This window comes from Eriocheir sinensis, chromosome 23, assembly GCF_024679095.1.
Source record: "Eriocheir sinensis breed Jianghai 21 chromosome 23, ASM2467909v1, whole genome shotgun sequence".
Classification (NCBI taxonomy): domain Eukaryota; kingdom Metazoa; phylum Arthropoda; class Malacostraca; order Decapoda; family Varunidae; genus Eriocheir; species Eriocheir sinensis.
In genome coordinates this window covers 8,713,128-8,726,079 of record NC_066531.1, presented here as the reverse complement: position 1 = coordinate 8,726,079, position 12,952 = coordinate 8,713,128, and the positions used below count along the sequence as shown (strand labels likewise).

General features: G+C 49.7%; 1 protein-coding gene across 1 annotated transcript; it reads right to left on the bottom strand.

Annotated features, from left to right (window-relative positions):
- Window positions 1-221: 221 nt before the first annotated feature.
- Window positions 222-11,451, bottom strand: LOC127002464 (uncharacterized). Its single transcript, XM_050868446.1, has 2 exons — window positions 9,261-11,451; window positions 222-282 (listed from the first exon to the last, which is right to left on the bottom strand). The coding sequence occupies exon 1, from the start codon at window positions 11,444-11,446 to the stop codon at window positions 10,436-10,438; it is 1,011 nt and encodes a 336-aa protein (XP_050724403.1). The 5' UTR covers window positions 11,447-11,451; the 3' UTR covers window positions 222-282; window positions 9,261-10,435.
- Between the last annotated feature and the right edge of the window lie 1,501 nt (window positions 11,452-12,952).

Sequence of the window (12,952 nt, the reverse complement as noted above, 5' to 3'; positions counted from 1 at the left end):
GTTATTTCACGTGACTCGGGGCCATGGGCAGTTGCCAGTAGCCACTGACCAGATCAAGACTCGTAAAGACTTTATTTCCTCTACTGAGACACATCAGAAGATCTCGAAGAACGGGAAGCGGAAAATGATCATCCACGGTCGCGGTGTTCACACGCCGGAAATCAATCACAGGACGATAAGAGCCGTCTTTCTTTGGAACCAGGAACAAGGGCGAATTCCACGGGAATTCGATTCTTTGATGACACCTTGTTCTAACATTTCAGAGATAAGTTGTTGCACCACCTCCCTCTGACTGTGGGGAGCTTGTACGCATTGATATATATTGGATTTGTATTGGGTTTTAACTTAATGTTGTGTTCAGCACACTGCGTAACTCCAAGCGGCTCGCCTGGTAGAGCAAGCGCCCCCCGATAATGCTCCAGAAGCTGGACTAAGGTTGGCTTAATTTCGGAATAGTGTGCAACTTTTAGGAACGCCTCTAAATGAGCTGTGTCTTGTTCGGGAGAAGCCTGACACGCCGAGGATATGCCTGAAACTTGGGCTGAAGGGTATTCAGCTGGTTCCGGGGCGACATTTCTCCCATACACTAGACACTGGCATAATCGAACACCGTGTTTTAAGGATACAGGGGATCCAGACGTGTTTATTACCAATGCCTCTGCAAAACCTCCCTCCTTGACTGTTGCAAGAGTTACCTCCACCGTCACGCGGTGTACGTGAGGAACTCCGTCGATACACACATCACTGCCCGCCGGAGGGGCGTTAGACAAACGGATTTTAACAAGTTTTGCAGCACGATCCGGAACTATATGAGGACCTTCTACGACTGCCGTTACTGTCCGCCACAAGTCTGCAATGGTTTCGTGCGGTTTGACCGTAAGAGGGGACACTTGGGCGGTGGCAGCCCCTGAGTCTGTGGTGGGTTGGTCATTTTCCACCTCTGAGGGTGAGATTACAGTTGACAGAGGCGATGGATTGACCAACCCCTGTATGCGTCGGCCTTGATACACGATCGCGTTGCTTACAGGGTTTATGGCGATGTGCAGGTCTTTCATGGCGGTCAAGCCTAAGATCCCATCCACAGGTAAAGCAAACCTGCTAGAGACATAAAAGAAATCTCGAAAGGGACATACTTTTTCATGTAAGCTGACTGTTAGTGGTACTCGCCCAAGGATTCCCAAAGTGGTGCCCGTCACGCCTATCACATTCAGGTCGTTCTCTTGGAGCGGCCAATTTTCCCCACTCGCTTGTCGTGTCAGTGACCTGTAAGCGGAGTCGGATATGACATTGACTGTGGCACCTGTGTCAACCGCTAAGGTGAGTGAAGTGTTGCCCACCTTGCAAGGGAGGGCAATTATGCTTGTCCGTCCCAAGGCGGCAATGACGGAGTCAAGTTGCTCCCAATTAGTATTTTCCTTAAGGGACACTTGGATGTACGCCTCGGGGCTGTCACGAAGTCATGTCTTTTTATTCTGAGAAGAGGAGTGTGGTTTACTGTCCGCTGAGGACTTGTACTTCTGTACCTCCTTGGCCTTTTGTATTGCAGAACAACTGTCTGAATCATGAAAACAATTCCCGTGGATATGGCAAAAGGCAGCCTTCCGCTGATGGTTTGGCCTAGGGTTCCTGTGTGATGAATGATGCCCGCCCCTGTAAGCTCCTGACCTCCTATCTGAGCCCTGTCTTGAATGTGTTGACTCCCTACGTTTCGCGAAACAAGAATGCTCAGAATGTCCTGATTGTTTGCAAAACTACATGTGAGAGATGCCTTACTTTGTGCCTGCAATGCTGCAGCTGGGGCGAGGGGTTGATGGTGAGGGTGTTCCTGAACCTTGACCTCTAACTCTGAGACGAAGTCAACCAACTTCCCGCTCGGTTTGAAGGCCAAAGGGAGGGCAGAACGGCGGTTCTTCTCTGAAATATGAAATAAGTAAAAAAACAACTCGAAAGCTGTCTTCACCTGGTGCTTTTGCATACAGCCCCCTGGAAGCCAGAGCGCGTCTTCCAAGCTCTTGACACAGTCAACCGCCAGCTGATTTGCCTCAATCATGGCGTCCCAAATCGGCTTTGTTGAGGAATTTTTTTGGAGGGACTCAACCGTGTGCGCCATCTGTCTAACGATGCTTGGTTTACTCCGCCCCGAAGATTTTAATGAAATTTCCTTTAAAAACCTCATAGTTTACACCAATGTCCCGAAGCGAACGCTGAGGACTGCATCAAATTCAGTGCCGAGCCTGGAAGTAACCGTGACCGAATGAAAGCGATTTTATCATGATCTTCCTTAATGGCGGAATGTACGAGGGCATATTCACCAAAATCTCACAACGGTCGCGCCGAAACAGCGGTCTCGCCTCCCGAGAATTGTCGAATACTGGCGTGAGTTGGAATGACCCGAATCGGGGGCGGGGGGAAGTGGTGTGGGGCCCCAGGAGGAGGAGGGGGAGGTGGATCGACAGGCATTGTGTTCGGCCGAGTGGGGGTTAAGTATTCAGACGATTCTGAAGGTGAAGGGGCGCTATCCCTTGGGAGGGAAGAGTACGTAGCCCCCGATCGCAAATTCACCACATTTAAATCACCGGTGTTTGCACCTTGCTCCAATTCCTCCTCACTTGAAGGACGAGCCAACTGTTTAAAGGTGTCGCCGAGTTTAGCGAGAGTGTCTTTGTTCATACTATGGTGTAAACCATTCACAAAAGAGGAGCATATGTTGAGAGCTGTAAATATGAACCAATAAACGGAACGTGTAGGAATGAATAGTTTGCATTGAAAACCCTAAAAAGGCAAGAAAGAATGGCGAGCAAGGTGCCTGTATAGACGTAATAGAAGTTAAGGTTATAATGGAATGCCCTAATGATATGGGTATATATAGAAAGAATAACTATATAAACAAAGTTGTATGTTAAGTGAGTATACCAATGAAGCTCACGTTTTCTCTCGAGCGGTGAAAAGAAAACGGAGGCAGGGCACACTGATGAAGATTAAATTTGATCAGGGAACTCACACTATACTCAATAGACACGCTAGCAAACAATAAGAAAGAATCAATATCGTATGCGAATGAACGTTACTCTCACAATTATGACTGAAGAACAGTGTTAGGAACACAGAAATAAAAAATCGTGCCTCTGCACGGATAATAATGAAAATAAGCCGAGTCGGCATATTTGGACAAGAATGGAATATCCACAAATGCCAAGATTAATCAGCAGATGTAGTGGAGAGGGCGACGGCTTGTGATGCCCTGGGGGACGTGCAGTCGTTGTAGGCGCGTCAGGAAACCTCGGCCGCAGCCACAGCGGCGATGAGAGGTGAGGATGGGCTGACATCGGAGGACTCGCAATGGAGGTTGAAAAACTGCTGACCCAGCAAAATGAGCGGCCGCGGTGCGGGAGCCGGTACACTGCCGCCAGACGTATGATAGCCGCGTCGTCCTTGTTATAGTAAGAGATGGGCGGCTGTGGCAGAGAAGACGACTTGGGTGTGTAACCTCTTGAGAAGACGCCTTGCAAGAAACGGTAGTGGGAACAGCTTGCAGTCACCGGGAGATGTCCGCGGGTACCCATGCTGACTGTTTGCCGGAAGAGGTTTGGGCCGATGCTCCCGGCAGCGGCGGTGGTGCCGCCAGCTGTGGAGCGAGGGGCATGCGGGGTGTCCCAAGGTCAGCGGGCGTGCCTCCTCGTTGCAGGTGTGAATACCTCTGCCGTACCGTGGAGTGGCTTGCAGGGTACGTAGCAGTGCTGGCTTGAAGCGGGGGAGCGGCTTGTAGATTGTGGCCCTCGCTATCGGCTGCGTAGGCCTGTGGGTGTGCTCGGGGCTTGTAGGCTTGACGCCTGTAGATTTGCTTGAAGCTGGTGTGCTCGAGGCTTGTAGGCTGTAGAGCCTGTAGGCTTGTAGCTGGAGTGCTCGAGGCTTGTGGGCTGGACGCCTGTAGAGTTGCTTATAGCTGGTGTGCTCGAGGCTTGTAGATGGCGCCTTGTGAGTTGCACGTAGGTGGCGACTTGTGAGATGCTTGTAGCTGGCGCCGTGTGAGTTGCACGTAGGTGGCGACTTGTGAGATGCTTGTAGCTGGCGCCGTGTGAGTTGCACGTAGGTGGCGACTTGTGAGATGCTTGTAGCTGGCGCCGTGTGAGTTGCACGTAGGTGGCGACTTGGGAGATGCTTGTAGCTGGCGCCGTGAGTTGCACGTAGGTGGCGACTTGTGAGATGCTTGTAGATGGCGCCGTGTGAGTTGCACGTAGGTGGCGACTTGTGAGATGCGTGTAGCTGGCGCCATGTGAGTTGCACGTAGGTGGCGACTTGTGAGATGCTTGTAGCTGGCGCCGTGTGAGTTGCACGTAGGTGGCGACTTGTGAGATGCTTGTAGCTGGCGCCGTGTGAGTTGCACGTAGGTGGCGACTTGTGAGATGCTTGTAGCTGGCGCCGTGTGAGTTGCACGTAGGTGGCGACTTGTGAGATGCTTGTAGCTGGCGCCGTGTGAGTTGCACGTAGGTGGCGACTTGTGAGATGCTTGTAGCTGGCGCCATGTGAGTTGCACGTAGGTGGCGACTTGGGAGATGCTTGTAGCTGGCGCCGTGTGAGTTGCACGTAGGTGGCGACTTGGGAGATGCTTGTAGCTGGCGCCTTGTGAGTTGCACGTAGGTGGCGACTTGTGAGATGCTTGTAGCTGGCGCCTTGTGAGTTGCACGTAGGTGGCGACTTGTGAGATGCTTGTAGCTGGCGCCTTGTGCGTTGCCGCGGACGGCAGGTGCGGTGCCGCGGACGGCAGGTGCGTTGACTCCTTCCCTTGTACGCCTGTCCCCGGAGTTTGTTGGTGAGTTCTCGTGGCTTGGAGGAGAACGAGGTAGCGAAGGCACAGGCGCGGGGTGACCGCTGCCAACCAAATGTAACGGGCTTGTCGGGGGGCGTTTAAAGGGTGTTGATTAAGACTTCAGCTTCCTTAAGGCGAATTATATTCGTAGCCTTTATGTACAAGAAGCGACGGAGCGAGAGCGACTGTCGTTGTGTGTCAGTCGGACTCTCGTGAAGGAGTCGCGAGTTACAGGTTGGAAAATAATTGTTACAATTGGTCACGTATGTCAAGGTGACCTCCACGCACCATCGGAGTGCTAAGTATACAAAACTGAGACGGTAAACACTGACGGACGACATTCCTATAAGGTGGCGTGATCTATCTGTCGTGGGGTTTTTCCATTGACAATTGTATGCCTAATTCGTGGTGATATTAAATAATAATAATACATTGATATCCTACTATAACATTAGAATGAAGGACATGGGTGGCAAAGGGAAATTGACAGACAATGTAATAACAAAGCTGACGCAGTACTATGGCATTGCTGTCAGAAGAAACATGAATGGAACAGTGGAAAACATGAGACAAGATATTTTGTCAACTTTTTTCCACTGCACCTCAACGGACGAGGCTCCCAGGCATTATCTCTGTCCTAAGACACAGGATAGCTGGTGTTTTATCAAAGAGCAATAGCCAACAATGAAACACCCCCTAGCCACAAGACAATGAAGGTCAGTTTTGTTCTCAATGACGAAATGAGACAGAAGGTGTATGCTGTGTACAAAAGACTTACTTCAGACAAACTGTTGAGTGGGTGTTTGCTTGGCAAAACACAGAATGCCAACGAACATCTCCACTCTCGGGTGTGGAGATATTGCTCGAAATATAAAAACGCAAACAGCAATACATTGGTGTTCGCAGTAGCACAAGCTGTGTGTGACTACAATGTAGGGTATGGGGAAAGTCACTTGGGTCCACTCCTAGGTTGTCCTGTGTCAAAAATAACGCAGAAACACCTTGAAACCCGTGACAGAAAACGTGAGGCCGTGCGGGCACGGAAAACCAAGCAGCGTAGTCAGGAACTCAACAGTGAGTACAGCGCGGGGACTTTAAATGTCCGCCCTCAAGTTAAACACCCTCCCTTTAATTAAAACACCGTTTTCTCGGAACTTGTTTTTCCTAGTTTAAAGAAGCATATCTCCCTTAGTTTTGTGATATCTTAGTGATTTTTTTTCTGTTTAAGCGGATTTCTTACGTTTTCTTTTGTATAGTCCAAAATACAGATTATGTTTACTGCAAATTTACTATTATTTTCCTTCTAAGCAAATCAGCAGTTTTTTAGTACTGACTCATTAAAAAATCACAAATCTGTTCAGATCATCTAGACAAAAAATCTGGAAAATACAAAATATTCAATGAAGTCCTTTCTTTCACTGGGTGAAAACGAAAGCAGCTCAGGTAAGTTGTTTCCTCAGAACGCTCAGTTGAAATTATAGTAAATTTTGAAGGATTTTTCTATGGTAAAATTTCATTATTCAAGGGATGAGTGTGATATCTTCACAAATTAGCACTACTACCAAGGGCTACATTTTATGGTATTAAGCAATGCCATAGCATGGATTTTGATGTCACCTCCAAGAGTAATTGTACTGCACAAGGTCTTGGACCCAAGGTCTTGGACCACCCCAAACAAAATGCAGCAGTCATTTGAGGGCGGAGTGTAATATGCTGGAAGCGGACCCAAACACCTGGCCGTCCTAGTGTTGAGGGGGAGGGCGGGTTGTCGAGATGCTTGACCTTTTAATGTCTTTGATAAATTACGTCAAAGGCGAAACTGATACACCCAAAGCAGGTACTCAGCAAATATTGTAATACAAACAGAATTTTAAAAAAAAGTTCAGTTATGATTGATTTCGCAGGGTTTTCATGCAGGAAATATTTTTAAAGAGGATAACCTTGCATCGGTCATTTATATTCTCGTTTACCAATAAATAAAACAACGAGAATGATCAATCCATTTCTATTAACAACAGTATCACTTATTGCATTGAAGTGCAATAGGTGCACCTACCATCGCCAAATGTGGGGTACAAACTTGGCAGAGTAACTGTTTTTTGTGCCTCGAGCGACGGTAGTGAGCTAAAGAATAGCCTATTCGGATTTTTTATTTTATAAATGATCCACGATACATACTATAGTTAACTCGCGCTTAAACAGAGTGGAGTCTAAGGCTCTTCGTCTCATCAGCACTCCTCCTCCTACTGATAGTCTTCTACCTCTTAAATTCCGTCGGGATGTTGCCTCTCTTTATATCTTCTATCGCTATCTCTACGCTGACTGCTCTTCTGAACCTGCTAACTGCATGCCTCCCCCCCTCCCGCGACCCCGCTGTACACGACTTTCTACTCATGCTCATCCCTATACTGTCCAAACCCCTTATGCAAGAGTGAACCAGCATCTTCACTCTTTCATCTCTCACGCTGGTAAACTCTGGAACAATCTTCCTTCATCTGTATTTCTGTTGGTGGTAGCGAGTGTTCTCAAATGGTAATAGGTTCCCGGTAGAGAAACTCAATATCCGTCAGACAAAACATACACAGCTCATTACGACAAGGACAACACATAAAATAGGTGTTTGTTTGTGTATGCGTTTGTGTGAATGTTGTTTGTGTAGGTTAACATTTAAGTGTTGGTGTATGTGTATAACAATGTGTAACGGTGGACAACAAAAGGACATAGACGGTTAGTCAAAGGTAAACGAGTACAAGAAAGATAAACAATGAAGACGCGATACAAGACAACGGAATACAATAACAAAATACATAGTTTGTGCTGCCGCACTCGTTTTCTTGATGTCACTGAGGGAAGAAGCACGAAGTTTTAAGCGGTCACTGCTACAAATATCCCCCCCCTCCCCCAGTGACTTCAAATAAGGAACGATATCTTCCTGGTGCGGACTGGTGCAGACGGTGTCGTTTCGTCGCCGGAGAGATGGGGCGCCTGGTCTGGGGCCAGCAGGTACGCCGGCTTGACCCTGTCTATGGAAACCGCGTCCTGAGAACCATGTTTGTCGATCGTGACAGTCTTTCTGGTCCGTCTCAGGACGCGGTAGGGTCCTTGGTAGGGCTGTTGCAGGGGCCGCCGGACGGCATCCACGCGCACGAAGACGTGGGTGCAGGTGTCGAGGTCCTGGTTGACAAAGGTCTTCTTCGGGGAAGAGCGAGGCTGCACCGGCTGGAGGCTCCTCATGGCACCTTTGAGGCGGGCGGCGAAGTCCTGGCCGCAGCAGGAGGCGGTGTCAGGTGTGGGCGCTAGAAGTTCGTCTGGGTGCCGGAGGTTGGTGCCGTACACTAGTTCAGCCGAGGAGTGATGCAGGTCTTCCTTCAGGGAGGACCTGATGCCGAGGAGGACCAAGGGAAGAGCCAGGGACCAGTTGTCGCGTTGGGTGTAGGCCATGAGGGAGGATTTCAACTGGCGATGGAAGCGCTCGACCATGCCGTTAGCCTGCGGGTGATAACTTGACGTTCTGTAGCGGCGGATGCCGAGGAGGGTCATGACTTTGTTCCACACGTTAGCCTCGAACTGGCCGCCGCGGTCTGAGGTGAGGCTGAGAGGGACGCCGAACCTGGAGACCCAAGTAGCAATGAAGGCGTGGCGACGGCGTCCGTAGTGATGTCAGCGATGGGGGCGGCCTCAGGCCAGCGTGTGAAACGATCCACGCAGGTGAGGATATAGCGGTGGCCTGCGGAGGGCGGCAGGGGACCAACAAGGTCGATGTGGACATGGTCGAACCTCTCCGTGACGGGCGTGAAGGTGCCGGGTGGAGAGTGTGTGTGTCGCGTCACCTTGGAGGCTTGGCAGTCAGTGCAGGTTTTGGTGTATGGATGCCGAATTCGTCCACGACATGCCCCAAGAACTTGATCCGAGGCTTTAAAAATTCACATTTGGTGATTTTGAGCTTTAATCCGACCTCTTGAAGTCTGTGTAGGACTGCTTTTAGTGTTTCCATGTGTGCATGCACGTCTTTACTTGCTATGATGATGTCGTCTAAATACACATAGACAGAGTTGCCCAGCAAGTCACCAAAAATACTGTTCATTGTCCTTTGGAAGGTCAAGGGAGCTCCTTTGAGCCCGAACGGCATCCTCGTCCACTCATAGTGGCCATGAGGCGTGCTGAAAGCCGTTATTTCACGTGACTCGGGGGCCATGGGCAGTTGCCAGTAGCCACTAACCAGATCAAGACTCGTAAAGACTTTATTTCCTCTACCGAGACACATCAGAAGATCTCGAAGAACGGGAAGCGGAAAATGATCATCCACGGTCGCGGTGTTCACACGCCGGAAATCAATCACAGGACGATAAGAGCCGTCTTTCTTTGGAACCAGGAACAAGGGCGAATTCCACGGGAAATTCGATTCTTTGATGACACCTTGTTCTAACATTTCAGAGATAAGTTGGTGCACCACCTCCCTCTGACTGTGGGGGAGCTTGTACGCATTGATATATACAGGATTTGTATTGGGTTTTAACTTAATGTGGTGTTCAGCACACTGCGTAACTCCAAGCGGCTCGCCTGGTAGAGCAAGCGCCCCCCGATAATGCTCCAGAAGCTGGACTAAGGTTGGCTTAATTTCGGAATAGTGTGCAACTTTTAGGAACGCCTCTAAATGAGCTGTGTCTTGTTCGGGAGAAGCCTGACACGCCGAGGATATGCCTGAAACTTGGGCTGAAGGGTATTCAGCTGGTTCCGGGGCGACATTTCTCCCATACACTAGACACTGGCATAATCGAACACCGTGTTTTAAGGATACAGGGGATCCAGACGTGTTTATTACCAATGCCTCTGCAAAACCTCCCTCCTTGACTGTTGCAAGAGTTACCTCCACCGTCACGCGGTGTACGTGAGGAACTCCGTCGATACACACATCACTGCCCGCCGGAGGGGCGTTAGACAAACGGATTTTAACAAGTTTTGCAGCACGATCCGGAACTATATGAGGACCTTCTACGACTGCCGTTACTGTCCGCCACAAGTCTGCAATGGTTTCGTGCGGTTTGACCGTAAGAGGGGACACTTGGGCGGTGGCAGCCCCTGAGTCTGTGGTGGGTTGGTCATTTTCCACCTCTGAGGGTGAGATTACAGTTGACAGAGGCGATGGATTGACCAACCCCTGTATGCGTCGGCCTTGATACACGATCGCGTTGCTTACAGGGTTTATGGCGATGTGCAGGTCTTTCATGGCGGTCAAGCCTAAGATCCCATCCACAGGTAAAGCAAACCTGCTAGAGACATAAAAGAAATCTCGAAAGGGACATACTTTTTCATGTAAGCTGACTGTTAGTGGTACTCGCCCAAGGATTCCCAAAGTGGTGCCCGTCACGCCTATCACATTCAGGTCGTTCTCTTGGAGCGGCCAATTTTCCCACTCGCTTGTCGTGTCAGTGACCTGTAAGCGGAGTCGGATATGACATTGACTGTGGCACCTGTGTCAACCGCTAAGGTGAGTGAAGTGTTGCCCACCTTGCAAGGGAGGGCAATTATGCTTGTCCGTCCCAAGGCGGCAATGACGGAGTCAAGTTGCTCCCAATTAGTATTTTCCTTAAGGGACACTTGGATGTACGCCTCGGGGCTGTCACGAAGTCATGTCTTTTTATTCTGAGAAGAGGAGTGTGGTTTACTGTCCGCTGAGGACTTGTACTTCTGTACCTCCTTGGCCTTTTGTATTGCAGAACAACTGTCTGAATCATGAAAACAATTCCCGTGGATATGGCAAAAGGCAGCCTTCCGCTGATGGTTTGGCCTAGGGTTCCTGTGTGATGAATGATGCCCGCCCCTGTAAGCTCCTGACCTCCTATCTGAGCCCTGTCTTGAATGTGTTGACTCCCTACGTTTCGCGAAACAAGAATGCTCAGAATGTCCTGATTGTTTGCAAAAACTACATGTGAGAGATGCCTTACTTTGTGCCTGCAATGCTGCAGCTGGGGCGAGGGGTTGATGGTGAGGGTGTTCCTGAACCTTGACCTCTAACTCTGAGACGAAGTCAACCAACTTCCCGCTCGGTTTGAAGGCCAAAGGGAGGGCAGAACGGCGGTTCTTCTCTGAAATATGAAATAAGTAAAAAAACAACTCGAAAGCTGTCTTCACCTGGTGCTTTTGCATACAGCCCCCTGGAAGCCAGAGCGCGTCTTCCAAGCTCTTGACACAGTCAACCGCCAGCTGATTTGCCTCAATCATGGCGTCCCAAATCGGCTTTGTTGAGGAATTTTTTTGGAGGGACTCAACCGTGTGCGCCATCTGTCTAACGATGCTTGGTTTACTCCCGCCCCCGAAGATTTTAATGAAATTTCCTTTAAAAACCTCATAGTTTACACCAATGTCCCCCGAAGCGAACGCTGAGGACTGCATCAAATTCAGTGCCCGAGAGCCTGGAAGTAACCGTGACCGAATGAAAGCGATTTTATCATGATCTTCCGTAATGGAGGAATTTACGATGGCAGATTCACACAAATCTAAAAACTGTCGCGCCGAAAAATCGGTCTCGCCTCCCGAGAATTGTCGAATACTGGCGTGAGTTGGAATGACCCGAATCGGGGGCGGGGGGAAGTGGTGTGGGGCCCCAGGAGGAGGAGGGGGAGGTGGATCGACAGGCATTGTGTTCGGCCGAGTGGGGTTAAGTATTCAGACGATTCTGAAGGTGAAGGGCGCTATCCCTTGGGAGGAAGAGTACGTAGCCCCCGATCGCAAATTCACCACATTTAAATCACCGGTGTTTGCACCTTGCTCCAATTCCTCCTCACTTGAAGGACGAGCCAACTGTTTAAAGGTGTCGCCGAGTTTAGCGAGAGTGTCTTTGTTCATACTATGGTGTAAACCATTCACAAAAGAGGAGCATATGTTGAGAGCTGTAAATATGAACCAATAAACGGAACGTGTAGGAATGAATAGTTTGCATTGAAAACCCTAAAAAGGCAAGAAAGAATGGCGAGCAAGGTGCCTGTATAGACGTAATAGAAGTTAAGGTTATAATGGAATGCCCTAATGATATGGGTATATATAGAAAGAATAACTATATAAACAAAGTTGTATGTTAAGTGAGTATACCAATGAAGCTCACGTTTTCTCTCGAGCGGTGAAAAGAAAACGGAGGCAGGGCACACTGATGAAGATTAAATTTGATCAGGGAACTCACACTATACTCAATAGACACGCTAGCAAACAATAAGAAAGAATCAATATCGTATGCGAATGAACGTTACTCTCACAATTATGACTGAAGAACAGTGTTAGGAACACAGAAATAAAAAAAATCGTGCCTCTGCACGGATAATAATGAAAATAAGCCGAGTCGGCATATTTGGACAAGAATGGAATATCCACAAATGCCAAGATTAATCAGCAGATGTAGTGGAGAGGGCGACGGCTTGTGATGCCCTGGGGGACGTGCAGTCGTTGTAGGCGCGTCAGGAAACCTCGGCCGCGGCCACAGCGGCGATGAGAGGTGAGGGATGGGCTGACATCGGAGGACTCGCAATGGAGGTTGAAAAACTGCTGACCCAGCAAAATGAGCGGCCGCGGTGCGGGAGCCGGTACACTGCCGCCAGACGTATGATAGCCGCGTCGTCCTTGTTATAGTAAGAGATGGGCGGCTGTGGCAGAAGACGACTTGGGTGTGTAACCTCTTGAGAAGACGCCTTGCAAGAAACGGTAGTGGGAACAGCTTGCAGTCACCGGGAGATGTCCGCAGGTACCCATGCTGACTGTTTGCCGGAAGAGGTTTGGGCCGATGCTCCCGGCAGCGGTGGTGCCGCCAGCTGTGGAGCGAGGGGCATGCGGGGTGTCCCAAGGTCAGCGGGGTGTGCCTCCTCGTTGCAGGTGTGAATACCTCTGCCGTACCGTGGAGTGGCTTGCAGGGTACGTAGCAGTGCTGGCTTGAAGCGGGGGAGCGGCTTGTAGATTGTGGCCCTCGCTATCGGCTGCGTAGGCCTGTGGGTGTGCTCGGGGCTTGTAGGCTTGACGCCTGTAGATTTGCTTGAAGCTGGTGTGCTCGAGGCTTGTAGGCTGTAGAGCCTGTAGGCTTGTAGCTGGAGTGCTCGAGGCTTGTAGGCTGGACGCCTGTAGAGTTGCTTATAGCTGGTGTGCTCGAGGCTTGTAGATGGC

Excerpts from the sequence above, each read along its gene's own strand:
- LOC127002464 (XM_050868446.1), bottom strand. The coding sequence starts at position 11,446 with ATGCCTGTCGATCCACCTCCCCCTCCTCCTCCTGGGGCCCCACACCAC.